The following is a 26,652-nucleotide window of genomic DNA, read 5'->3' on the forward strand; positions in this document are numbered from 1 at the left end:
GGCTTAACACTGAACTTGAACGGGTGTTGTGGGACATCCGCACCGAAAAAATGCAACGAAAAGAAAAAGGCTGAGTGGTAACGTTTTTGCCTATCGCGCAGCGGTACAGGGTTCGACTCCCGGCCGCCTTGTAGATTTTTCTCCTCTTGAGGAGTGGGTGTTGTGTTATCATTTCATCGTCTCCAGCACTCAAGTCGCCTAATGTGGCGTCACGTGAAATAAGACTTCCAACCCAGCGACGGAACTTCTCTGATGGGGACTCCCTGCCGGCGATGCCACACGATCGTTTCTTTTTGCCGATAGTTGACTCATTTACCTGATGTTCTGTTCAGCAATTTTCAAAAAAATGCGTCTATTCTGACGAATAGCGAAAGTAAGTGAATTACTGAAAGTTATAACGCTATTATTACGCTATTATTACGCTAATAACGATGGGAACTAGATAAATGTGTGGTTGTGTTCATTGAATCCAAGTAATTAACGAGAACGTTATTAATTTTGAATTTAGCTTCAGCAAAACTGTAGTCATGTAATGAAGTAATACGGTTGTCTGCTCGTATTCGTATTTGAGCAAAAGTTATGAAACTGATTATGTTGAATAACATATGAACTACGCAATAATTAATGAAATTTCTCTGAACAGTGACTGTCAATGTATGCAGATGAGAGAGAGAGAGAGAGAGAGAGAGAGAGAAAGGGAGAAAGAAGGAGACGGAGAGAAAGTTTGAAAATGCGATACATTATAAAATGTTTGTAAGTTAATTAACGTCTGACTGAACATTTTTTAATACAACTACATCTACATGCTTACTCTGAAATTTACACTTAAGTGCCTGGCAGAGGGTTCATCGAAACATTTTCATACTACTTCTCTACCAATCCACTCTCGAATGGCACGTGGGAAAAAGGAACACCTAAATCTTTCCGTTCGGGCTCTGATTTCTCTTATTTTATTATGATGATCATTTCTCCCTACGCAGGTGGGTGACAACAAAACTCAAAAGCAAAATTCATTTACTGTGTGTGACAGAGCACGCGTTAGTAACAGAGATGTTACTTCACCACAAGTCATTGTGTTTTGGTTACAATAATCATATCTTTTCAGTAAATGCAACACATTACCCGAAACACAGGAAATGTTCTCTAAATACGTCGCAATCAGGGATAATGGAAACAGGCAATGCCGAAAGTATAAAAGCCAAAGCTCATACAACATAAGATAAATATGTAAAGTTACATTGAACTGTTGAAATAAATTATGTACAAGGCGTGCTGAAAAGTATTGCCTCCGAATTTTTCTATGTGAAAATTTTATTAACATTCTACATCTGCATTATCCATGTGTACACATTTGCTTCCCAACATAGTCATCCTGGCGACGAACGCATTTCTCACAACGAGGGACCAGCTTTTTGATTCTGTCACTGTAGAATGTTTGTTGACCGAGCCACAATCTCACATATGCTTGCACTGCTTCATCACTGTCAAAGTGAAGTCTTCGACATATGTTTTAAGTTTTGGGAACAATTGAAAATCGGATGAGGCCAAGTCGGAACCGTATGGAGGATGATCGATGACAGTTGAACCCACGGCGTCGCATTGTTGCAGGTGCCGCAGCGCTCGTGTTTGGTTTGTCGTTCTCTTGCTGAAGGGTGGGTGCTCAAAGTGTGGACGGACTCTTCGAACTCGTGCTTTCAGAAACTAGAGTGTAGCATGCTGCTCCTCAGGCACGCACTAAGTAACTTTACAGACAGCTGCAGTTGGTAGCCCTCTAGCGGCAGAGGGTTGGAACTTGCTTCAGTGAAGCGGGAAACTCGACTAAGTAATGTACGTGATAATTAATACCTTAACTGATGTTGAGAACAAAACAAAAAATTCGAACGCATTACTTTTCAGTACTCTCAGTTTGCCAGACAAAATGATTTGTGTGGTTAATAAATCTTTTCCTCAAAAAGATTATGAAAGTACTTCCTGGCAGATTACAACTTTGTGCCGGACCAAGACTCGAACTCGGGACCTTTGCCTTTCGCGGGCAAGTGCTCTACCAACTGAGCCACCCAAGCACGACTCACGGCCCCTCCTCACAGCTTTACTTCTGCCAGTATCTCGTCTCCTACCTTCCAAACTTTACAGAAGCTCTCCTGCGAACCCTGCAGGAAGGTAGGAGACGAGATACTGGCAGAAGTAAAGCTGTGAGGACGGGGCGTGAGTCGTGCTTGGGTAGCTCAGTTGGTAGAGCACTTGCCCACGAAAGGCAAAGGTCCCGAGTTCGAGTCTCCGTCCGTCACACAGTTTTAATCTACCAGTAAGTTTCATATCAGCGCACACTCCGCTGTAGAGTGAAAATCTCATTCTGGAAACACCCCCCAGGCTGTGGCTAAGCCATGTCTCCGCTATATCCTTTCTTCCAGGAGTGCTAGTCCTGCAGGTTTCGCAGGAGAGCTTATGTAAAGTTTGGAAGGTAGGAGACGAAATACTGGCAGAAGTAAAGCTGTGAGGACGGGGCGTGAGTCGTGCTTGGGTAGCTCAGTTGGTAGAGCACTTGCCCGCGAAAGGCAAAGGTCCCGAGTTCGAGTCTCGGTCTGGCAGACAGTTTTAATCTGCCAGGAAGTTTCACGTCAGCGCACACTCCGCTGTAGAGTGAGAATCTCATTCTGGATTATGAAAGTAGTTATATTTGCAAAAGTCGATGACCACTTTCCATGAAATCGTAAATTTTCAGGTTTCACTGCGCTGACTAAATGTGAGATGTACTGTCTGACCCTTTCACAAATTGAAAAGCGTTAAAGTGACACTAGATTATTACAATCATGGGAACAGGATTCCACATTTGGTAGTGACAGTTTGGGATACTTATTAACAATAACAAAACTGATAGTTAACACAGTGGCTATTATGTTCAGATGCTGATTTTAATACGCTGGATAGTCTTTTACATTTTTAAATTTCTGAAATTGCACAGTCTTGTTCTGAAGTGGCGTACTTGTAGGGGTGACGTAACGATTTGATGACAACAATTACTAGGCAACAGGCTCTTCCTTCCATTTACCAGCAGAATTAAATATATCTGGCCACACAGTACCTCTTGTACAATAAAACTCTTGAAAATCTTCCGAAATAATTACTGTACTATGGCCCATATTACTGCTTGTTATCTTCATAATACTTTGGCCAACATTTTATCGCTATGAAGTTCACACACTAAGTTTTGGTCGCACCTTCGCGGTTACACATGATCTGTGTCACCAACATCAACTTGCAACTTTCTGGTGGCACATTTTCGCGTACCAACGATGTTAGTGGCATGCCGAGATTATCTTTGGTTAAAGATTGTTATCACATAAGAAAGAAACCTGATTTTGGCAACGTGTCTGATACATCAATTACGGAATTGCTTTGAAGTATTTGAAATAAATTTGTGCTACAATATACCAGATAATTAGTACTGACGTAAAGTGAAAAATACATAATTTATAATCTGAAATTACTATCAAAATTGCAAAAAGAAAAAAAAATGTGAATACTACGAAGTACTATTTTGTAGTCTTACATGTTGAGAGAGAGAAAGAGAGAGAGAGAGAGAGAGAGAGAGAGAGAGAGAAAGAGAGCTGTATTACAAAAGTGATACACTAAAGTTAATCAAACTGATGGTGGTCGAAGTAGAGAGGATATAAACTGGGGAGTTCAATACAAATATAATGTTAAGAAGTCTTTTGTGAATGTTTTTGGCAGGAGAGTAGCCACGTGTGGAAGAGAAAAGTGGGAAATATACTGAGGTGACAAGAGGTATAGGATGGCGATATGCACATATACAGATGGGGGTAGTATCGCGTACACAAGGTCAGTGCATTGGCGGAGCCGTCATTAGCAGGGTGACACACGGGAGACGGACGGTTTTTAATGAAATAATACTCAGCCAACTTTAAAATTAATGCATGTTTATTTACACAAAATCAAAGCTCATTATTTGCCATTTTAGGTAACAAAGTTATCTGTGAAAAATGATTTTGTCAAGGTGATGTCCATCATTTCGAATGCAGGACTCAAGTCTCTTCTCAAAATCCTCCATCACACGGTCTAAAATTTCTGCAGGGATGGCATCAATTTTTTGAATGATTGCATTCTTCAACTCGTCCAAATTTCGTGGTTTGTGGCTATAGACACAGTTCTTAAGGTACCCCCACAGAAAAAAGTCACATACTGACAAAACGTGAGTTAATGAGGCCAGGAAACATGCGTCTAAGAACTGTCATTGAAGTGTTTGTGGTGTGCGATGTTGCCCCATCCTGCTGGAACCAAACGCGTTTTAAAGGGATTAGTCGTCTTCTTAGTTCTGGTTTCAAGAATGTTTCAAGCATACGAATGTAACGAACCGAAATAACAGTAACTGTGGTCCCGTTCTCTTAAAAAAAAAAGAGGTCCAATAATGCCAACAGAGCCAAGACCACACCAGAATGTTACTTTTTCTGAGTGTAGAGGACGCTGATTGATAAGGTGTGGATGCTCTGGAGCCCAGTAACGTAGGTTTTCCTTATTAACAGTCCCGTTTAAATGAAAATGTGCTTCATCGCTCATCAATAAAATTTCATTTTCATTCGATCCCAAAATCACTTGCATTCTGTAAGCGGAGTCTTCTCGTACAGCAAAATCAGTTTCCTTAAATTGTTGGACAATGAGCATTTTGTAGGTTCAAAAATGGTTCAAATGGCTCTGAGCACTATGGGACTTAACATCTTTGGTCATCAGTCCCCTAGAACTTAGAACTACTGAAACCTAACTAACCTAAGGACATCACACACATCCATGCCCGAGGCAGGATTCGAACCTGCGACCGTAGCAGTCGCGCGGTTCCGGACTGAGCGCCTGAACCGCTAGACCACCGCGGCCGGCAGCGTTTTGTAGGGATAGAATTTTCATTCTTTATGCAAAATTCGTCTAACCGAGTCGTGATTGATTCGTAACTCACTAGCATGACGTCTAGCTGACCGTCCTCGGCTTCTGACTGCCACTTGCCTCACCCTTTCAACATTTTCTGGTGTCGTTACTCTGCGTCTCGCGCCAGGATGCTTCTTAGACTGTATGTTTCCAGTTGATCTGAAGTTTTCCATCCATCTGAGGATTGTGTTAGGGCTCGGAACAGCTCCATGTCGACCGACATTAAACCGTGCACGAAACAATCGCTGCGTAACAATAATAGACTCACCACTTTTCACATAACTGTCATAGACAAACACTCGACGTTGCAAGTCCCACTGCTCCATAGCGACTGAGTAAATGAAATGGTGTCTTGTGTGGATCAGATTTATCCCCACCACGACCACCTCCCACCACCGCGCCCTCAGTACTACGCAGTTCAAAACCGTCCATCTCCCGTGTGTCACCCTGTATTCATGTGATATATTTCAAAAGATTTCCGACGTGATTAAGGCCGCACGAGAGGAATTAACAGAATCGTAGTTGGAGCTACGGGTATGAGACATTCCATTTCGGAAATATTTAGGGAATTCAGTATTCTGCGATGTACAGGGTCAGGAGTGTGCCTCTCTCACCGACAACGCTTTGGCCGACTGTCTTTACTAAACGACCAAGAGCAGCGGCGTTTGAGTAGACTTTTCAGTGCTAACAGACAAGCAACACAGTGAAATAACAGTGGAAATCAATGTGGGATATACGACGAACGTATCCCTTACGTCAGTGCAGCGAAATGTGGCGTTAATGGGCTATGGCAGCAGACGACCGACGAAAGTGTCTTTTTTAAGAGCACGACATCACCTGCATCGTCTCTCCTGGGCTCGTGGCCATATTGGTTGGACCCCACGAAACCACGGACTCAAGTTGTCAACAAGGCACAGTGCAAGACTGGTGGTGGTTCCATAAAAGTGTGGGCTGTGTTTACATGGAATGGACTGGGTCCTCTGGTCCGCCTGAACCGATGGTTACTGAAGCGTTACATTGATAGATACACGCAATTTTATACAACTTTGTCACAAAGCCGACAGAAAGCACAAAAATGTGCACTTTGCTATTTATTTACTGTAAATAGCTTCAAACCTAAATAACTTCTGTAAATTAATTTTGTGAAATGTAGTTATTATTTCACAAATAATATTTCAAAGATATAGCCGCAATCAGCCTGTGGCTGACTAAAATCGATTGTAATTTTTTTTTTTTGGTTTAGAAAGTAAGTGAAGCGCGTTCCTGCTCGGATCTCTGTTCTTGTCTGACAGTCTTTATACTGACAGGTCGCACTATAGCTGCGTTCCTTACGTACCATGAATTAATCTTTCTTTTGTGTTGACAAATATGATGTAAATGTCATGCATTAGCTTTAGAACCATTTCCAATTACATTAATGTAAGCTATTAGCTTTAAAACCATTTGCTATTAAATTAATGTAAGCTAGTTAAGTCTCATGACTTCTCATTTTAAGAGTGCTCCTAATAGGTATGTGATACATGAAATGTTTTAATGCTTCACTGTTACAGCCGACGGTCAATACGAGCTTAAGGCCGGCCGCTGTAGTCGAGCAGTTCTAGGCGCTTCAGTCCGGAACCACGCGGCTGCTACGGTCGCAGGTTCGAATCCTACCTCGGGCATGGATGTGGGTGCTGTCCTTAGGTTAGTTAGGTTTAAGTAGTTCTAAGTTTAGCGTACTGATGACCTCAGATGTTAAGTCCCACAGTGCTTAGAGCAAATACGAGCTTAAAGGATCGTGGCATAGAGACGCAATGGCCGAATACATTAATTATTCTGACATTTATTCATTTGCAACTTCCTACAGCGTCCCTGTGATTAATTGCCGTTCATCACGAAGCGGTTTGAAAACTTGAATGCAAGTGCGGAACCTTAACTCCATTTGACTGTACAAAAGGGTTTTATTCCACAGTCTAGATTTCGGCCGCAGGCCATTATCAGGTGTTACAATTGATGTGGTTGTGGAATACAATAGATGACCATGTCACAGCTTCTAAACTGTGGTGCACTCTGTCTAAGCAGCCATTGTCGTAAACATAAGTGAAACGATCGTCAAAGGTTTGATATTCTGATGACGATCTCTGACGATCGTTCCAATTATGATTGCGTCAGTGGCTGCTTAGCCACAGTGTAGCAAAGTTTAAAAGCTGTGATTTGCTCATCTATTTTATACCACAAACATAGACTATCAATTGTAACAGTTGACAATGGCCTAACGTCAACATCTACATCTACATCTAAATATATACCCCGCTGGCCACCAAGCGGTGTGTGGCGGAGGGCACAATTCGCACCAATATCATATTTCCCCCCCCCCCCCCCCCCCCCCTGTTCCACTCGCGGATCGCGCCAGGGAAAAACGACTGTCTGAACGCCTCAGTACGAGCTCTTATTTCCCTTGTCTTTGAATGGTGATCATTGCACGATTTGAAAGTTGGTGGTAATAATATATGCTCTACATCCTCGGTGAAGATCGGATCTCATAATTTAGTGGGTAGGCCAGGCCCTTCTGTTTAGGTCGAAATCTAGACTGTGGAATAAAACCTGTTGTACAGTCAAATGGCTATCGTATCTTCCAGAAAGTTTTGTACGACTGTGGCTCCATACAAAAGTAATATCCTTAAACTATCTGGCCACAGATCCCAAGGTATGATTCCGTTTCCCCCTACCGACTCCGAAAAATTGATGTGGTCTTAGACGATGTAATCTTTTCTAAATTTTACAGCATTTTTCTAGAAGTAGAGTAAGCCACTAACAAAATGCAACCACCATCAACAATGGCTCTCTCTCCAGTTAATTATAAGAGCTTTCTTTCCAGTGATTAACTTCAATTTCTACTTAAAACGAAGTTATCATTTCTTTTAGTAATCTTGTAAGAGAAGATACATCATTGTTTTCTGTTACTTGGAGACCATTTGTAGCCATTCATGGACTTAATGATCCCATGCCAATGCACCTCTCACCGGGCCACTACTGTTCGCTGTTGGTTCGGAGAACATTCTGGACAGTTCGAGCGAATGGTTTGGCCACCTACATCGCCGACATGAGTCTCGTTCAGCTTTTATGGGACATAATCGTAAGATCACAAAATCCCGCACCGGCAACGCTTTGGCAATTAGAGAGGTATAGAGGTAGCGAGGCTCAAGATTTCTGCATGGGACTTCCAGCGACGTGTTGAGTCCACGCCATGTCGAGCTCCTGCACTACGCGAGCTAAAACGAGGGCTGATACGATGTTAAGAGGTATCACATTCTTTTTGTCATCTCAGTGTGTATTTTTCAGATAAGAAAAGAATAGAAAGTTTAGAAATCTGGTACTTTGGAAGAATGGTTAATATTATATATGTCGATAGGATAAGTAGTGAAGAGGTGTTTAATTGACTTGGGAGAAAATAGATTTGTGACGCAAATAAAAGGTGGGATAAGTTGGTGTGCCACATCCCACTCATCAATGAGTTGTCAGTTTCGTAACGTATGGAAATGTGTACGGGGATAGAAGGAAAGGAGGCGGGGGAGGGGGAGGGGAGGGGGACGTAAAAGTTATATAGGGAGACCATAACTTGAGTATGGTAAGCAGGCTGTAATGTTGAAGTTTATGTCTGCTGCAGCAGTTATGCAAAGATGAAGAGACGGGGTAGACCGGTTTGGAGAACTGCATCAAAGCAGTCTATGGCTGAAGCCATCATAACAACAACAGCGAAAACGTAACCCAAAAACGGAAGGAAGCTATATGGGGCGTTAAGTCTAAATTTCTGGATGCTGCATATAAAGAATTCGCACTGAGTTCTTGATCTTTGTTAGCAAGATACAAAAGAATCACGAACTCCATTTTGTATAAAGCTATTCTGAGACAATGAATATCTGAAACTACACTTTTGAATCTATTACTGATACATTACGCCCACGATTGGCTTTCTACTGATATTTACTAACTATTCCCGTGTCAACTTTGGTAAAGCAGATACAGCATTCCATAAGGCAGACCGACTGCGCGCGGAGAATATTGGAGCAGTTGTGAAGCGCTGTGTACACTACGACAGACGTTGTGGGAGGATAAATTCACCAATCGTTGACTGTATGGCCCGAGTTATATTTTTATGCGCGCTTCAAGGATGGCCGTATGGGAAGACGGATGGAAAAATGGGCAGCGAAAGATAATAAAACGCACTCTTTTTTCACATTCTGTAGAGCAAGTTAAATATTTGGGAAGGACGGACAGTGCCGGCAGTAAGCGAGGGAGATTCTGTCTGTCTGTCTCTCTCTCTCTCTCTCTCTCTCTCTCGTTCTCTCTCTCTCTCTGTCTGATGGGAGGGCAGGGTTCGAGAGACTAGCCGAAGGAGGCGTTTTTTTTTCAGCACCGAGCTATCGTGGTCCCCTCTAAATCCTAAAAATAGTAACGGCTACATCTGCGAAATATCGTCAGGTAGAATAAAAGTACAAAGGAATTATATCTAAAGTACTGAATAACGATGATGTGCTTCCGAAATTCTTTGAAGCCGCGATCATGCAATAATGAATACTATAGGAGCTGGTACATTTGGTGAAGAATGGATATCTCTCTGCAAGGATTACCACTGAAGTTGGGCAGACAAGTGTAAGTGAATGAAGCTGCGAAGGAATTTTCGGATCACAGAAAGAATATTTCAGCTGATCGACGAAAGGTTCAGATGGTTCAAATGGTTCTGAGCACTATGGGACTCAACTTTTGAGGTCATTAGTCCCCTAGAACTTAGAACTAGTTAAACCTAACTAACCTAAGGACATCACACACATCCATGCCCGAGGCAGGATTCGAACCTGCGACCGTAGCGGTCTCGCGGTTCCAAACTGCAGCGCTTAGATCCGCACGGCCACTTCGGCCGGCTGATCGACGAAAGAAAAGCAAATACAGAAAAGTTAAAAGAAATAGAATAGAACGTAGCAATACAAATTACCTAGACATGAAATCACTAGGAAATTTAAGGAACCGGAGGTGAAATCGTTGCAGGAAAATTTCGAAAAAAAAATAAAATGTATATATGAACCATCAGCTGTTTTTATATCACTTTCAAACATCAACTGGTTTTGGTCTTATACCATCTTCACCGATGAAGGGTTAAAATGGTTTAAGCCACCGTATTGCATTTCAACCCTTCACCGATAGATGTTTGGGTGTGAAATAAAAACAGCTGACGGTTCAAATAGGAATTTTATACATTACTTAATGGCTGTTGACAGTAACCTACCAAAAATGTTTAAAATAAAATGCTATTGTGGAGAATACATTGAAAATGAGATTTTCACTCTGCAGCGGGGTGTGCACTCATATGAAACTTCCTGGCAGATTAAAACTGTGTGCAGGACAGAGACCCGAACTCGGGACCTTTGCCTTTCGCAGGAAGTGTTCTACCATCTTTCTTTTCTTTTCTTTCTTTCTTTTTTTTTTAAATCTCATTTTTTTCGGTTTCGTTCGTTGCATCTGCACGGGGCGGACGTCGTAAGACACTCGTTGAAGTTCGTCGTTGATCGATTAACTCAGTTTTTTATTACAGAGGGCAGCTAACCCTCTGACTGATCAGGCTGGGCTACCGTGTCGGCGAAATGATGATGGACACACAACACCCAGTGCCCGGCCGAGGATCATCAGAGCTACCCAAGCAGGACTCACGCCCCATCCTCACAGCCTCACTTCTGCCAGTACCTCGTCTCCTACCATCCAAACTTTACAGAAGCTCTCCTGCGAATCTTGCAGGTCCCGAGTTCGAGTCTCGGTCTGGCACACAGTTTTAATCTGCCAGGAAGTTTCAGAATACATTGAACTTACAGAAAAGTTAGTATTGTGAAAATCTTTCCCTAAATCGCAGTAGCATGCTCAACATCATTTTGCCCTGAAATTTGCCGACATTTGTCAGTTTCTATAGTTGATAGTAGTCTTACTCTGCGTCCTCATCAGAGTGCGGGTGTATTTTCTCGTAAATGTAGTTGTTTCATGTGAAAAAGATTCCAATTATTTTTGAAAGAAGTCTACCTCTTCTATAATACAGAGTCTAGTCACATTAACGAGACAAGCTCCTGTGTTCGAGGTCAAAGAGAAATGACCGCCCACAGACGGCAGGTGGCAGTACTACCAGAGGGGGTTACGGTACAGAAAAGGTCTCCAGGGGACGCGGAAAACAGCGCAGTCTTTGTCTCAATGCAGAAATGAAGCGGGTTATGGCGTCGAAAAAGGCTTTCGGGCCGAGCGTCAAAGAATTTCCGAAACGGCTAAGTTTGTAAGTTGTTCGCATGCCACCGTGGTTAAAGTATACCGTCCATGACAAAATGGCGCTATCCAAAATCGGCGCCGAGGCAACTTGCCCACCACAGGCTATAGCTGACAGGACTGACCGGCGGCTGCGCAGATGTCTGCAACTGACCGCCCAGATGAACCAAGCGGCTGGCAACAGTGTCTCCTCAACGACTATTCTGCAAACGCTCCTGCGAATGGACCTCTGCAGAAGCCGCCTGATTCGTGCACCCATGCTGACTGCCGCTCGTCAGCGACGAAAGCTGGAGTTTCTACGTTAATGCCGTAACTGGGCGTTCAGATGACACATGGCCGTTGGCGTATACGCCGTGAAACGTCTGGAAGAAAACACTCTGTAACAATCGTCGGAAGGGTCCGGGACGGACGAGAGAGCGTTATAGTAACGGGAATGTTTTTGCGGCATTCCCTACATAATGTCGTCTTTCTAAAAGGCACTATGGATCAACAAAAGTATGCACCTGTCCTTGGGAACTATGTACACTCCTGCATGCAATTAGTTTTTACTTTTAACGGTGACATTTAATAGCAGGACAATCCAACGTGTCACACAGCTAGCCACGTAGGAACATTTTTTTAATTTTTTTAAAGTAAGAGGTGGAGCCCCTCCACGCCCACACCGGCATGATAGCCAACGCAAAAGGTCTACTGCCGTCTCTGCATAAGGGTTAGTATTCACTAAAGTGAGGTGTCGCAGGATGTAGGCACTGCGATGTTTGGAAACGTCTGGTTGGGTTTAACCATTTATACGCGCTCATCTGCAGATGGATTGGGTCGAAAGTTGAACGAAAGGTAGCGGTTTGAAGGTCAGAGGAAAAAAATTGCCAAGGGAAAAAAACCTCTGCGGCAGTTGAGTCGGATTGTAAGAACAGTAGCGGTTTTCTTGCTGCCTGCGACAGGTCAGGCAAGGTAGGCTTTGTTAATAGTGGGTATCATGCAGGTCGATACCTTTCTCGTTGAAACTTCCTCGCAGATTAAAACTGTGTGCCGGACCGAGACTCGAACTCGAGACCTTTGCCTTTCGCGGGAAAGTGCTCTACCAACTGAGCTACCCAAGCACGACTCACGACCCGTCCTCACAGCTCTAATTCCGCCAGTACCTCGTCTCCTACCTTCCAAACTTCACAAAGCTCTTCCGCGAAACTTGCAGAACTGGCACTCCTGGAAAACAGGATATTGCGGAGACATGGCTTAGCCACAGCCTGGGGGATGTTTCCAGGATGAGATTTTCATTCTGCAGCGGAGTGTGCGCTGATATGAAACTTCCTGGCAGATTAAAACTGTGTGCCGGACTGAGACTCGAACTCGGGACCTTTGCTTGTGAAGTTTGGAAAGTAGGAGACGAAGTACTAGCGGAATTAAAGCTGTGAGGAGGGGTCGTGAGTCGTGCTTGGGTAGCTCAGGTGGTTGAGCACTTGCACGCGAAATGCAAAGGTCCCGAGTTCGAGTCTCGGTCGGGAACACAGTTTTAATCTGCCAGGAAGTTTCATATCAGCGCACACTCCAGTGCAGAGTGAAAATCTCATTCTGGAAACCTTTGGCGTTGTGCGACGGTTACTCTGCGGCTGCTGCTGGGTGCCAGTGTTGATTTCTCAGTCAGCATCATCATACCTGTAACAGGTTCATCGTTTTTTTCCGATAGGTCATATATAACACTCACAGTGTAGGGTAATGTTGGCGATTTGTTTGAGCGTCAGTGTGCGAGGTTGTCGGTTTCCGTGCTGTAGCCTGTTGGTCGGCTTTAATAGCAGCTGGCATATCCAGTCAACGTAGCTGATATGCAGGGGCTTGCCGCTGTTGTCGCTTGTGGATGTATTTTAGCTTGCCGTAGGTGGTTATGCCCCAGCTAGTAGAGTCTTCGGCCGCTTATGCTTCCGCCTATGGTTGTGATCGTATGTACGTTGTTCGAAGAGCACCAAGATGAATTTAGCGCACTCCTTTGGCCACCATACACTACAGACTTAAATCCAGTTGAGAATCTGTAAGATCATCTCGATCGGGCTGTTAGGACCATGAAATGTAGCACATCTGACCACGTGACGAGTCGGCGAGGCTCCACATCCCTGTCGGTATATTTCAGGACGCCATTGACTCTTCCTGCACGTGTCGCGCAGCATGAGATGGTTATTCATGCTTTTGACAGGGGGTCACTTTAATGTGACGAAATACTGTACCTTTGACTATAAGCCTACTCTCAAAAATAGCAGTAACCTTCTAAGTCGATTTCAGTCTGCAACAAACAACAACACAGCACTGTATAAACCTTATGTCAGTAGTAAGGTATCATATGCAATGTACACAGACTTGATTTACCCTGTCATTACACTTCAGAGCTACATGGTCCCTGTCACTCAACTTTAAGATACCAGAGATATGATTCTGGGATTAATGATTCCCTGATATGTAGGCGTTATGATGGCATCTCTGGCATTTCTCCGCAGCTCGTGGTCTCGTGGTCGCGTTCTCGCTTCCCTAGCACGGGGCCCCGGGTTCGATTCCAAGCGGGGTCAGGGATTTTCACCTGCCTCGAGATGACTGGGTGTTTGTGTTGTCATTTCATCATCATTCATGCAAGTGGCAAGATTGGACTGAGAAAAGGTTGTGAATTTCTACGGGTGCTGATACCCGAGCAGATGAGCGCCCCACAATCCAAACATCATCAGCATCATCTCTGGCACTGGATCTGGGGACAAATGAAATCTCCTGGATGGAATATGAACTACTGCCTACAATCGTTCCGAACTGGAACTCAGTCAACCCCCAGTCTAACATATACATCGCGACAGTCACCATTGTAAAAGATGTTGGATGTTGCCTGACAGTTGAAGGGACAGTAGCGCTCCAAACGGCGAGAAAGCCAGCTGTCACTTAACGCCATATGTGGCGAAAATTAATGTTTGTTTTTAATTACTTTTCTACCTAATTTATGAAACAGTTACTATTTTTTAGCGTCCCAAGCGTTACTGAAGTATCAAGAGACCAGGACCATTTTAAAATTAGTGTAAATAGAGACAAAATTCACCACAAATGATATAAACTACAATTTATTCTTGAGAAATATCCTCGACGCTGTACATAATTGCGTCTTACTCCGATGAATGCATGAGGGTATAACTACTGTATTTCATGTCTAAGAAACATATATTCTTGTTGTTGACCGTTCTTGTTATGACACGCATTTTCTTTGACATGCATACAATTTTGCACGGAGGCCCTTGACTGGCACATTCTTCCAATTCATTCAACTTCTCAATACACTAATAATTTTGATATAATTACTTCTTCAAAATACGTGTTGAAAAGATCACGACATTTGTGTGTTGATGTCGCAACAATTGCGGAATTATTTCTTTTGGATCAGGATACACGTTTATTGCTTTTAACGTTTTATTATCTCACGTGTGTCGTAATTTTCTCTTCAGGTACATTTGTAGCGGCTTGTATAACACGATGAATTGTATAAATATTTCATTCCATACCAGTTTCCTGTTATGCGCATTAAAATGTAAATGCTGCATGGCGTTGTTAGCTGAGTCTCCCTCCTTGCATATTGGCCCCTTTCCTCGCGGATATCTAAGAGTTGTGTCATGTGTGTATTTGTTGAGTGTAGGTCAATGTAATGGATGCGTGTACAGTGTAATGTTATCAGAGTGTTGTATGATGTTGATGAGAGAAGGAAGAAGGTGAATCCCGGTGCCCTGACACAGTCTGCTCCCACCGAATAGCACCAAGGAGGCCACCAAGGTTAAACCCAGCATCTGGCGGACGGCTCACCAACAATAGTGTCACATGCCCTCACTGTATGAGATGCTGTGGAGAGGTTTGAAATTTAATTCACGACATTGGCACCAGGAACTTGACGCAACCATCTCTGCCACCCCGTTGATCGCAAAATACTGTCTGCGAAAATTTGATCCACAGCCTGGAGTCGAACCGGCTTACCTCCTAGTCGAGCATCACCGCTTAGACATGCGTCAGTTACCCTTTTTTTCTTTTATTATCTCATTTTTTTCGTTATTGTTCGTTCTATTTGTTCGGCGCGGACGTCCCATGACACTTGTTCAAGTTCATCGTTGTTCAAAAAATGGCTCTGAGCACTATGGGTCTGCTGCTGAGTTCATCAGTCCCCTAGAACTTAGAACTACTTAAACCTAACTAACCTAAGGACATCACATACATCCATGCCCGAGGCAGGATTCGAACCTGCGACCGTAGCGGTGGCGCGGTTCCAGACTGTAGCACCTAGAACCGCTCGGGCACGCCGGCCGGCCATCGTTGATCCATCAACCCAGTTTTTTATTACAGAGGGCAGGTAACCGTCTGACCGAAAACGCTGTGCTACCGTGCCGGCATAATTCTTCCTGCCGGTACCTCGGCTAAGGAAACGGGTCTTTTACACACTCATAAACTGGTACGGTTCGAAGTGTAGCGAACAAAACTTAACGCTGTTATGGGCATCTGCGGCGTTTCTCTGCAATACATCATGTATTCTTACATTTACTATCAATTTCTTGTCATAGAATAAGTTCAGGAAACCTCTGTAGCACTGTAACATGCTATTTGATACGTATCATAGTATGAGATTTTCACTCAGCAGCGGAATGTGCACTGATATGAAACTTCTTGGCAGATTAAAACTGTGTGCCGGACCGAGACTCGAACTAGGGACCTTTGCTCCACCAACTGAGCTACCCAAACACGACTCACAACCCGCCCTCGCAGCTTGGTGGAGCACTTGCCCGCGAAAGGCAAAGGTCCCGAGTTCGAGTCTCCGTCCGGCACACAGTTTTAATCTGCCAGGAAGTTTCATATCAGCGTACACTCCGCTGCAGAGTGAAAATCTCATTTTGGAAACATCCCCAGGCTGTGGCTAAGCCATGTCTCCGCAATATCCATTCTTCCGGGAGTGCTAGTTCTGCAAGGTTCGTAGAAGAGCTTCTGTTAAGTTCGGTAAGTAGGAGACGAGGTATTGGCGTAATTGAAGCTGTGAGGGAGGGTCGTGAGTCGTGCTTGGGTAGCTCATTTGGTAGAGCACTTGCCCGCCAAAGGCAAAGGTCCCGAGTTCGAGTCTCGGTCTGGCACACAGTTTTAAAGTGCCAGGAACTTTCACGTCTCATAGTACTCAGGAGACCGATATAATGGCCATCGTGATATTCTCTTTTTGTTATTGCGGGAATATATTGCACTGCGTAGGCTTCGTTTTGTGCCAGTCTTGTTACCAATGAATATAAACAGCCCTATTCGCACTCGTCGAATATTGTATTCAGCAGTGTAGCTTAGTGTCAACTTAGCATGCTGTTGTTGCTGTATATAACAAAAAGGAGTAGGAATGTCGCGAAAATATGTTATAAAGGGTGGTCAAACCCATGTTATGTCGTTGCATTGCTCCTGTAGTTGTATGCAGCTTGAGACAAATTGCACGACAGCACACAACGTCTGTTGATTACAGTCTCTGTTGAATTTTGGCCACAATGTACATTACACTTATCTGTGACGTGATGTTACAAATTTCGAATGTACCGTTCTCTTCTTCCTACTTAGCCAAGTGGCACCTACGAGAGTTGGGTAGTTAGAAAAGTTCGTGTAGCCCTGTGCAGCACTCAACCGTCGTCTCGTTAGTCAGCCGTGAAGCTGGGGAGATTGTCACGCAGAAGTTGGCAATGTTCACGCTCGAACACCTCGCGCCAAACTTCGGCAGCTCTCTCGCCCATTGCCTGCACCGGTCTGCGATCCCATCGCGCGCGGACGGACTGCGATTGGAGACGGGAACGAGGCACCTATACGCTGCTCGCTAAGGCGAGCTGGAACAGTACTTACTTTGAGGGTGAACCTCTCTGGAGGCGGGAGTAAAGGATGCTAGCAGCAGGAAATGCTCCAAGTCGCACTGCTCAGAAAAGTAACCCGGATGCGATTGTGTACGAACTGATATTTTTGAAAATCAGCTGACAATGAAAATCATGTAAATAATACATTATGCATTTTGCAGCTTCGTAACAACGCAATACAACGCGACTCAGATACGTATAGAAACAAATATAATATTTTACATTTTTCGTAAAGCAGATACTGTTTTTACCGTGAAATCTGTTGTAAATGGAACGAGGTAGCTGCTGAAGATAAGATGGGAGGCTCACACAAACCATAATAGGAACGTGATGTAGTATGTTTAAACAGAACTATTCCTAAACATCTTCGAGAGATGTAAAGTCTAGAATGGAAATTTGGATAAATAAACGATTGACAAATGTTCGAAGAAAACAACACAAGAACCAGTGCTGGACAGATAATACGCTTCAACGCCAAGAGGGCAGATGGCACAGTCATTAAGAGAGAAAGTTGCACAAACATTCCAAGATTTGTGTAAATGTTCGTATAGTTACATCAGAGACGGAGAAAGGAAGTTATGAAATGGGGTGTACAAAGACATTTCAAGCTCGGAGAAATATAAAGTGCTGGCAGATGCATGATGTTTCTCTAAAGATGATTGACGCTGGAGGAAAAGTCGCGCAAAACGAAATAAGTAAACTGTTCACACAACGATTGGAGTACGACAGAATTTCTCTGAATTGGTACAAGGTTCTTCTTCAGTAAAACATAGAAGTAGAACAGCAAAAAGTTGTAGACCCATAAGCCTCCTCTACATAATATAAGAGTCATTCACAAAAATTATCATCAACTGCGTGGAAAAATCTTGTATTTCAGTCAGGCAAAGGAAGGAACAGTCTTTATCTAGAGCTCAACAGGTGATGCGCAAGTCGTGAACGAAACTGTACAACGGAATACTATCTGTGAATTTCCAGTTTGTATAGGATTAATACACAGAAAGTGTTTGCATTTCAACAAAATCTGTACTTACGACGCATGAGAGACGAGCCGTTGAGTTTCAAACACCCCCTTAGAAAAATAATGAATGACAGTGCTGGTAAACCTCTTACGTTATTTGATTTTCCACCAGCTGAGTAAAACTGAACGTACTCATACATTTCTCTCTTTACTTATTCTGATCAACAGTAAACTGACACGGAATATTTCTTTTAACGCAACGCAATCTGACTTTCAATAGTCGCTTCAAAAGATTGGCCCTGACTAACAATAACCAATACCTTTAATGAATCACTTACCTCACAAAAATCTTCGTTACTTAAACTACTGCAAGACAGCGTGCGCCAATACTGCCAGCTAAATAAAAGATTCTAACTACTGAAGGCACAGTTAGCAAATGAAAGATTTCGATGGAGAACAATGTATTTATCTTAATAGTGTTCAAAACTCATAATATATGTAGTATATCAATTCATGACACCCGGTCTTACAAATTTCGTTTTTCTGACGGACACACTGTAACAACAACAACGCTGTACCATTGTACATATAATAATTTTTTCTTCTGAATTTCGATAGATTAGTGTAATCGATGTTCTGATTTCATTTCTTTTTTCTTTCATGCCATTATGTTAAGGAAACTATAAACAACTTTCGATGTGAATATTAATGTTTATGTCAAATTTCAAGCAATATTATAACAGAATTGAAATGTAAGAAACGTTGGAACTATTGAAAGATGTCAAAGTTGTAATTGTGCGTCTGGTCCATACGTAGGCAATGTATTAGGATATGCAGAATGCAAAACCTCGGGTGAATACCCTGTCTGTAGGGGAGTGGTAAAAGGTGGATGGCAGGCGAGCGCGGGAAAATGCACACGGGCGCTGCACGGCATAACGGGCTCAGCAGTAGTAGTCGGAGTTGGGCATCGGTCTGAGAAACACGTTCTGGATCGAGGAGGCTTTCCTGGAAAACGTGATTTCGTTGAGCCTCGGATGTGCCGTTTCCGACGCCTATACAGCATGGCAATATTCCATAGGCACTAAACGGAAAAGTATTGCGACGCTAAGAAGAAGCAAAGTGCCGATACATCAAGAGCCATTGCTGTGATTGTATGCGTGCTCTGTGCCTCGCCATCTCGCCGCCTGCCGACCGCCGCATCGATACGAACAGGTTGAAACTTTTAGTACTGTATTCGTGTGGACCAGTGTTATTTTTGTTCCATATTGTTCAATAACAACTTAAATTTCACCAGAACTGTCCTATCATTTAATTATCCTCACAACTAACCTAGCCAGGGTCCTTTCCACATGTTGTGCAATCCGTGTGTCCCGAAATGAAGATTCAAAGTTTATGTTAATAATAATTACCTGCAGACACCTATTTATGTTAGAATGATGTTTAAAGAACTTTGTTGTTAATGAATATATAGGTAAATAATATAGGCCTGACAAAGTTGGAAGATAATTTTGAAATTGAATTAGTAATGAAGTTTAATTATTCTGAGGCAGAAATAATGGTAGTTAAATGAGCAGGAAATAAGACAAAAAGAGTAGTAACTCATATATTGGAAATCTTGAGTGCTTAATGATGTCAATAATCAAAATTTTCAATACAGTGATCATAACAGTTTCAGGTTCCCCCCCTCCCCCCCCCCCACCCCCCACCCTTTTTTATTCATTTGAATTCTGAAGTGTACTGAACTGATTTGACCAGCAAAGTTAAAGTCAATATAAAACCAAAATTTATCAGTGTTTTACATTTATCAAAATCGACATTGTGTGTGTGTTTCGAAAGTGCTATTTCTAGGGTAACCTATGCCCGATTTTAATCAGATCAATGGATAGTACGAAGTTTTGTAGTAAACATTATAGTGTAATGTTATGTATTTATGGTTTATCCATATTGGTACAGAAAGTGAAATTATCAGTTCAGTAGATTTTCCGGTTCTAAAATTTACCATAGAATGCAGTGTTACTACGTGTTGTTATGCTTGAACGTACATCAACTTGTACAGGGAAGAAACTCAGTTAATGCCTAATTAGGCTGGCGACCGTATTATTAACAATTTGGTAGCATCTGCTGTGTTGTTTTTTGTCCGTCCTAATGTGTGGTTGCACTCCGGAGTTGCTTGACGTATCATTGTTATTACTGAGTGGGTGTAAGTCTGATTTGCCTCCATTCAAGTACACGCGGTCAACATCTATACAACAATCCTTTCTCTTAAGGTGAAGCCCGTCAACTTACCATAGTACAGGCTTTAAAGAGTATCGTGTGCATTAGCGCATGTTACAACACGTCCAGATCGTCCGCTCTCAAAACTCTGCCATCTCTCTCCCCACATCCACCACTGCTGGCGGCTCACCTCCAACTGCGCAACGCTACGCGCTGTTCACATCCAAGTGCCCAACACTACAATAGCGAAAATTCCAACAATGCCAACCAGCCAGAGATTGCACACATCACAGTCAGTGATTTTCATACAGAGAGCAACGTGGCGTTACCAACATAAAAAGCTGAAAAGCCTACTTACAAGTTAAACTGCACTGATGGGCAGAACTTAAGGACGAAAGTAACTTTCGCATGATATATTACTACCAAGTAACATAGTTCTATGAAGTTTGGACAATACATAGAAAAAAACTGCTACAGTTCACCATCAGATAACTGAAAGAAATACCCAGTGAGACGAACACAAATTATTTTTACTGAAAGACAGAAATTACAAAGAATTCATCGCGATTTACGATGGTCCCCCGGACATTACAAAAGGTGGCATCTCCTTCTTCATAGGTTGCATGTTCTGCAACGTGCTCCCTTGCTCGCCACAATGCTGAAAAGTAGTTTTTGTGACGGGGCGTTCCATTCTGCCACCAGTGCGGTTGCCAGCTGGTTGAAGTCGTTGATGCGCATGAACGTGTTGCGATACAACTTCCCACCAACAGTTTCGGGCAAGCTATCGTAGCGAGCACTTTGTGGTGCGTTCCGCGAGGTCGTGTGTTGTTTACGTTGCTATTCGTACTCTTCACAGTCTTCTTAGTGTTTCTATACTCGTATCGTCCTACCTGTAGAGTAGAAACTTTTCTGCATACTAGCCACACTTTTGCGGCGGCAGTGATTCATAGTTAACTTTACAAATGGCCTGTCCTACTGACACTGGGCGTGTCATACAGGCGGCAGTCGTAATCTGCCACCAGACGACGTCTGCAATTCCTTGTGAAGTCTAGCCGGACCTGCAATGTCTACAACAACGGGGGCTACATTGTCATCAGGAACAGCAGCTCCTGTACCAGAATTATCAATTACTACAACTTCCGCAGCAACAACTGGCCCACCAGTAACAGTTTGAGCTACTGAAATTTCAAAAAAATAACGACAATAACAACAGCACCATCATCAAGAACGGTAGCAACTACACCATGGTCAGTCAGCAAGTCAGCCAGCACTGTGAGCGTAACAGTTTAGCTCTTGAAGTCGATACAGATGACTACCAGCAGTAGCAAAGCGGCCCCCTTGGTAAACAGTTCTGTGTCGACTCTAACACTGTCCCACACTGTGGTAAGCTTGTCTTGTGTGTTCAGATCCACTTTCTACTGGTGGCACAGTGTAAAGAAATACAGAACACTCCCAAGGTCATCCTTCGACCCTTCCAGAAGCGGTTGGGCAGGCAAGTGTCTACAGTGGCTACAGTCGATATAATGCAGCCCTTTACATTGTCTTCGTGGAAAGCTTAGATAACAACAGCTGTTTTTTAAAGCACGATATTGTCAAAATTATCCCATCGGCCAGAAACAAAGATAGAAATGAAGTCCACTGCGGCTGTTAGCAGTTTGATGGAGGTCTCCGTTCTCAAAGACCATAAGTTCGATGCCTATATCTGCAATTTCCTGCTCCACACGCATGGCATTATTCGTTAGTCTGACGTTAGTCTGACAGATAAGAGGCTAGTGGACGAAATGGAAAGCACGTACTCTGTTGAAAAGATTGAGCGCTACACCTAGAAACATCAATCGAATCCTGAATTAACGGCGTCGCCTCATGGCTGCGTGGTAATTTTTCGTCCGTAAACTTTACCCTAAAATTTTGCCATCTTGGGGATATGCTGTTTGGTGAAACCGTACGTCGCCCCAATATATCAGTCGCTGGTGTTTTCCTCACTGGACGAACCAGTGCAAAAGCCATACTCGTTGCAGCAGGTGCGGTAAGCAACAGTTACCAGATTCGTGCACAGCGACGTTTCCAACTTGGTTAAATTTCTCTGGTCAGCACCCAGTTTCAGGTACGTCGTACGTGGCATTTCTACGTCCACAAGAGCTCCAGCCTGCACAGCTCACACCACACTTAATCATCTCCCCTACAACAACCTCCCAGAACCCAAAGTCGCATGGATTTTCTGCCACTACCTCCAAGGCTGCCACCAGAAAAGCCATTCGCTACGCAGGACTATTCCTCGAGACCATCACCGCCTTTGGCGCCACCCCAGTTGGTTTCTCTCCGTCAGGAAGCCGGGTATCATCATAATGGCTTACAGCCAACAGACAGATCGAGTTCCGTCTCTGGCACGAGAGGTTCATCGAAATGGCGACGCTCCCAGACGAGACTGACGACAGAGATTTTCAAAAATTAAACTAGAATATTATATCTCTCACCGTCTTTGAAAGTATTCTCTACCACACATCTCATATCCTCCTCAGTACGGTAAACAACTATCGCCGCTTCATGATAATAGCAAATATGTCATTGTCAAAAACATATGGTTTATCCCTGCGCTTTCTTGAAGACGCGAAGACACAGTCATCTCGAACTTTACAGATCGGCCGACAAGACAATTATTTACACGTTCCTAAGGTTATGCTGCGATTTACGATCCTCCAATGGAATGCGCGATATGCTATCGCCAGTAAGGATGTGCTTCAAAATGAACTTTGGGCGCCGAAGACAGCAATGGCAGCCAACTCTGAGACATGATTTCAATCAAATACCGTCGTCTGATTTCGAGGATGTTAGACGTACCTACATGAAAGAGAGGATGGTCAATAATGTGCTGTACCACACCCCAGTACAGATAACCCATCATGCTATTGAAAGCTTTCAAGCGATACCTGTCAGGTTCTTGTCTCTCCTGGTGGAATAACCATCTACTACCGACCGTGGTCGTATATTCCTCTCAAACGGTAGTACGCTTTGGTACAGGAGTTGGCACCTCCTTTCCTATTCTGTTGGTATTCTAACGCACACAACAGAGTATGGGGTTGCGCGTTTAAGAAATGACTGGATGTCGGGATTATGGAAATTTTCGACGACTTCATCACAGTCCTCAATGGTGGTTCCCCTACGGTACATCCGCTACTGGGTCAGCAGCCGTCAGCCATCGACCTGTCTTCGGCATCTGTTTACTCGCTTCTCTCGTGGACTTGTATTTCTTATGCTGTGGAGCCTAATCACTACGCTCTTCTAATATCAATGCTCACACAGCCCTTGAAGCGGCCTGGAGGCCGTCTCACGGATGGAATGTCACGAAGGCGGACTGCTCCCGGTATGGCAAATGGGAAACTACCCCTGAAGGCGGAAGAATCAACAAAGACCAACGGCATGAGGACGCGAAAGGCAATGGAAACCACTGCATTGAAGACACGTAACGTGTATCCACAGGACATGTGGCCTGTAATTCAAGAAGTGTCATGATGATTTCTCCTTTAGCAAAAGATTCCGGAAAATTCCCCCAGTCGGATCTCAGGGAGAGGACTGCCATTGGGGAGGTTAACATGAGAAAAAAGATTAAGTAATCAACGTAATAATAACATTCTACGAGTCGGGGCGTGGAATGTCAGAAGCTTTAACGTGGTAGGGAAACTAGAAAATCTGAAAACGGAAATGCAAAGGCTCAATCTAGATATAGTACTAGTAGGGATCAGTGAAGTGAAATGGAAAGAAGACAAGCATTTCTGGTCAGATGAGTATAGGGTAATATCGACAACAGCAGAAAATGGTATAACTGGAGTAGGATTGGTTATGAATAGGAAGGTAGGGCAGAGAGTGTTACTGTGAATAGTTGAGTGATACGGTTATTCTCATCAGAATCGACAGCAAACCAACACCTACAACGATAGTTTAGGTATACATGCCGACGTCTCAAACTGAAGATGAAGACATAGAGAAAGTGTATGGGGATATTGAAAGGGTAATACAGTATCTAAAGGGAGAGGAAAATCTCATAGTCATGGGGGACTGGAATGTAGTTGCATCGGAAGGAGTAGAAGAAAAGGTTACAGGAGAATATGGGCTTGGGACAAGGAATGAGAGAAGAGAAAGATTGAGATCTGTAATAAACTTTGGCTAGTAATAGCGAATACCCTGTTCAAGAATCACAGGAGGAGGAGGTACTCTTGGAAAAGGCCAGGTGATACGGGAAGATTTCAGTTATATTACATCATGGTCAGACAGAGATTCCGAAATCAGATACTGGATGGTAAGGTGTACCCAGGAGCAGATACAAACTCAGATCACAACATAGTAGTGATGGAGAGTAGGCTGAAGTTTAAGACATTAGTCAGGAAGAATCAATACGCAAAGAAGTAGGATACGGAAGTACTAAGGAATGACGAGATACGGTTGAAGTTCTCTAAGGCTGTATATACAGCGATAGGGAATATCTCAATAGGCAGTACATTTGAAGAGGAATGGACATCCCCAAAAAGAGCGATAACAGAAGTTGGGAAGGAAAATATAGGTACGAAGAAGGTAACTGCGAAGAAACCATGGGTAACAAAAGAAATATTTCAATCGAAACTTCCTGGCAGATTAAAACTGTTTGCCGGACCGAGACTCGAACTCGGGACCTTTGCCTTTCGCGGGCAAGTGCTCTACCAACTGAGCTACCCAAGCACGACTCACGCCCCGTCCTCACAGCTTTACTTCCTCCAGTACCGCGTCTCTTACCTACAGACGAGGTACTGGCTGAAGTAAAACTGTGAGGTCGGGGCGTGAGTCGTGATTAGGTCAGTTGGCAGAGCACTTGCTCGCGAAAGGCAAAAGTCCCGAGTTCGAGTCTCGGTCCGGCACACAGTTTTAATCTGCCAGGAAGTTTCATATCAGCGCACACTCAGCTACAGAGTGAAAATATCATTCTGAATAATTCAGTTCATCGATGAAAGAAGTAAGTACAAAAAGTTCTGGGAGACTCAGGATAACAGAAATACAAGTCGCTGAGGAATGAAATAAACAGGAAGTGCAGGGAAGCTAAGGGAAATGGCTGCAGGAAAAATATGAAGAAATCGAAAAAGAAATGACTATCGGTAGGACTGACTAAGCATACAGGAATGTCAAAACAACCTTTGTTGACATTAAAAGAACGGGGTCATAACATTAAGAGTGCAATGGGAAGTCCACTGTTAAATGCCGACGAGAGAGCTGATAGTTGGAGATAATAGATCGAAATCGTCTATGACGGTGAAGATTTGTCTGATGTGCTAGAGGAAGAAACAGGAGTCGATTTATAAGACATGGGGGAACCGGTATTAGAATCAGAATTTAAAAGAGCTTTGGAAGAAGTGAAACAAAATGACTATTCACGTTGGTACGTATAGTGTATGAGTCTGGCGACATACCACCTGACTTTCGGAGAAATATCATCCACACAATTCCGAAGACGGCAAAAGCCGACAAGTGCGAGAATTATCGTACAATCAGCTTAACAGCTCATGCGCCCAAGTTGCTAACAAGAATAATATACAGAAGAATAGAAAAGAAACTTGAGGATGCGCTAGAGGACGATCAGTTTGGCATTAGGAAAGGTAAAGGCACTAGAGAGGTAATTCTAACGTTGCGGTTAATAATGCAAGCAAGACTAAAGAAAAATAGAGACGCGTTCAAAGGATTTGACGACCTGGAAACAGTGTTTGACAGTGTAAAACAGTGCAAGATGATCGAAATTCTGAAAAAATTAGGGGTAAGATGTAGGGAGAGACGGGTCAGATACAATATGCACAACAGCTAATAGGGAACAATAAGAGTGGACGACCAAGAACGAAGAGCTCGTATTAAAAAGGGTTTAGTCTTTCGCCCCTACTGTTCAATCTGTACATCGGAGAAGCAATGATGGAAATAAAAGCAAGGTTCATAAGTGGAATTAAAATTCAAGGTGAAAGGATAACAATGAAACGATTCGCTGATGATATTGCTGTCCTGACTGAAAGTGAAGAAGAATTATATGATCTGCTGAATGGAATGAACAGTCTACTGAGTACAGAATATGGATTGAGAATAAATCGAAGAAAGACGAAGGTAATGAGAAGTAGTAGAAATGAGAACATTGAGAAACTTAACATGGATCGGTGGTCACGAAGTAGATGAAGTTAACGAATTTTGCTACCTAGGCAGTAAAATAACGACTGACGGACGGAGCAAGGAGGACATAGTCTACTAATATCAAATACCGGCCTTAATCTGAAGAAGAAACTTCTGAGAATTTACGTCTGGAGTACAGTATTGTATGGTAGTGAAACATGGACTGTGGGAAAACCGGAACAGAAGAGAATCGAAGCTTTTGAGATGTGGTGCTACAGACGAATGTTG

The 26,652-nt window shown here is 43.3% G+C and overlaps 1 protein-coding gene and 2 non-coding genes across 3 annotated transcripts in view; 1 reads left to right on the forward strand and 2 right to left on the reverse strand.

Moving 5' to 3' along the window:
* The window catches only part of LOC126474242 (loricrin-like), a 63,604-nt gene extending 41,229 nt beyond the window's left edge, over positions 1–22,375 (reverse strand). The window contains exons 1-2 of the mRNA XM_050101706.1: positions 22,237–22,375; positions 21,250–21,431 (exon numbers count right to left, since the gene is read on the reverse strand). Of these exons, the coding sequence (XP_049957663.1) occupies positions 21,250–21,431; positions 22,237–22,375 (321 nt within the window). The remainder of the gene's footprint in view (positions 1–21,249; positions 21,432–22,236) is intronic.
* On the forward strand, positions 2,515–2,589 carry Trnas-cga (transfer RNA serine (anticodon CGA)). The gene has a single exon. It is a non-coding gene; the product is annotated as a tRNA-Ser (tRNA).
* A 2,514-nt stretch (positions 22,376–24,889) lies between the features above and the next one.
* Trnas-cga (transfer RNA serine (anticodon CGA)) lies at positions 24,890–24,964 on the reverse strand. Its single transcript has one exon. It is a non-coding gene; the product is annotated as a tRNA-Ser (tRNA).
* Positions 24,965–26,652: the final 1,688 nt, after the last annotated feature.

Source organism: Schistocerca serialis, chromosome 4 (assembly GCF_023864345.2).
Source record: "Schistocerca serialis cubense isolate TAMUIC-IGC-003099 chromosome 4, iqSchSeri2.2, whole genome shotgun sequence".
NCBI classification, from domain to species: Eukaryota; Metazoa; Arthropoda; class Insecta; order Orthoptera; family Acrididae; genus Schistocerca; species Schistocerca serialis.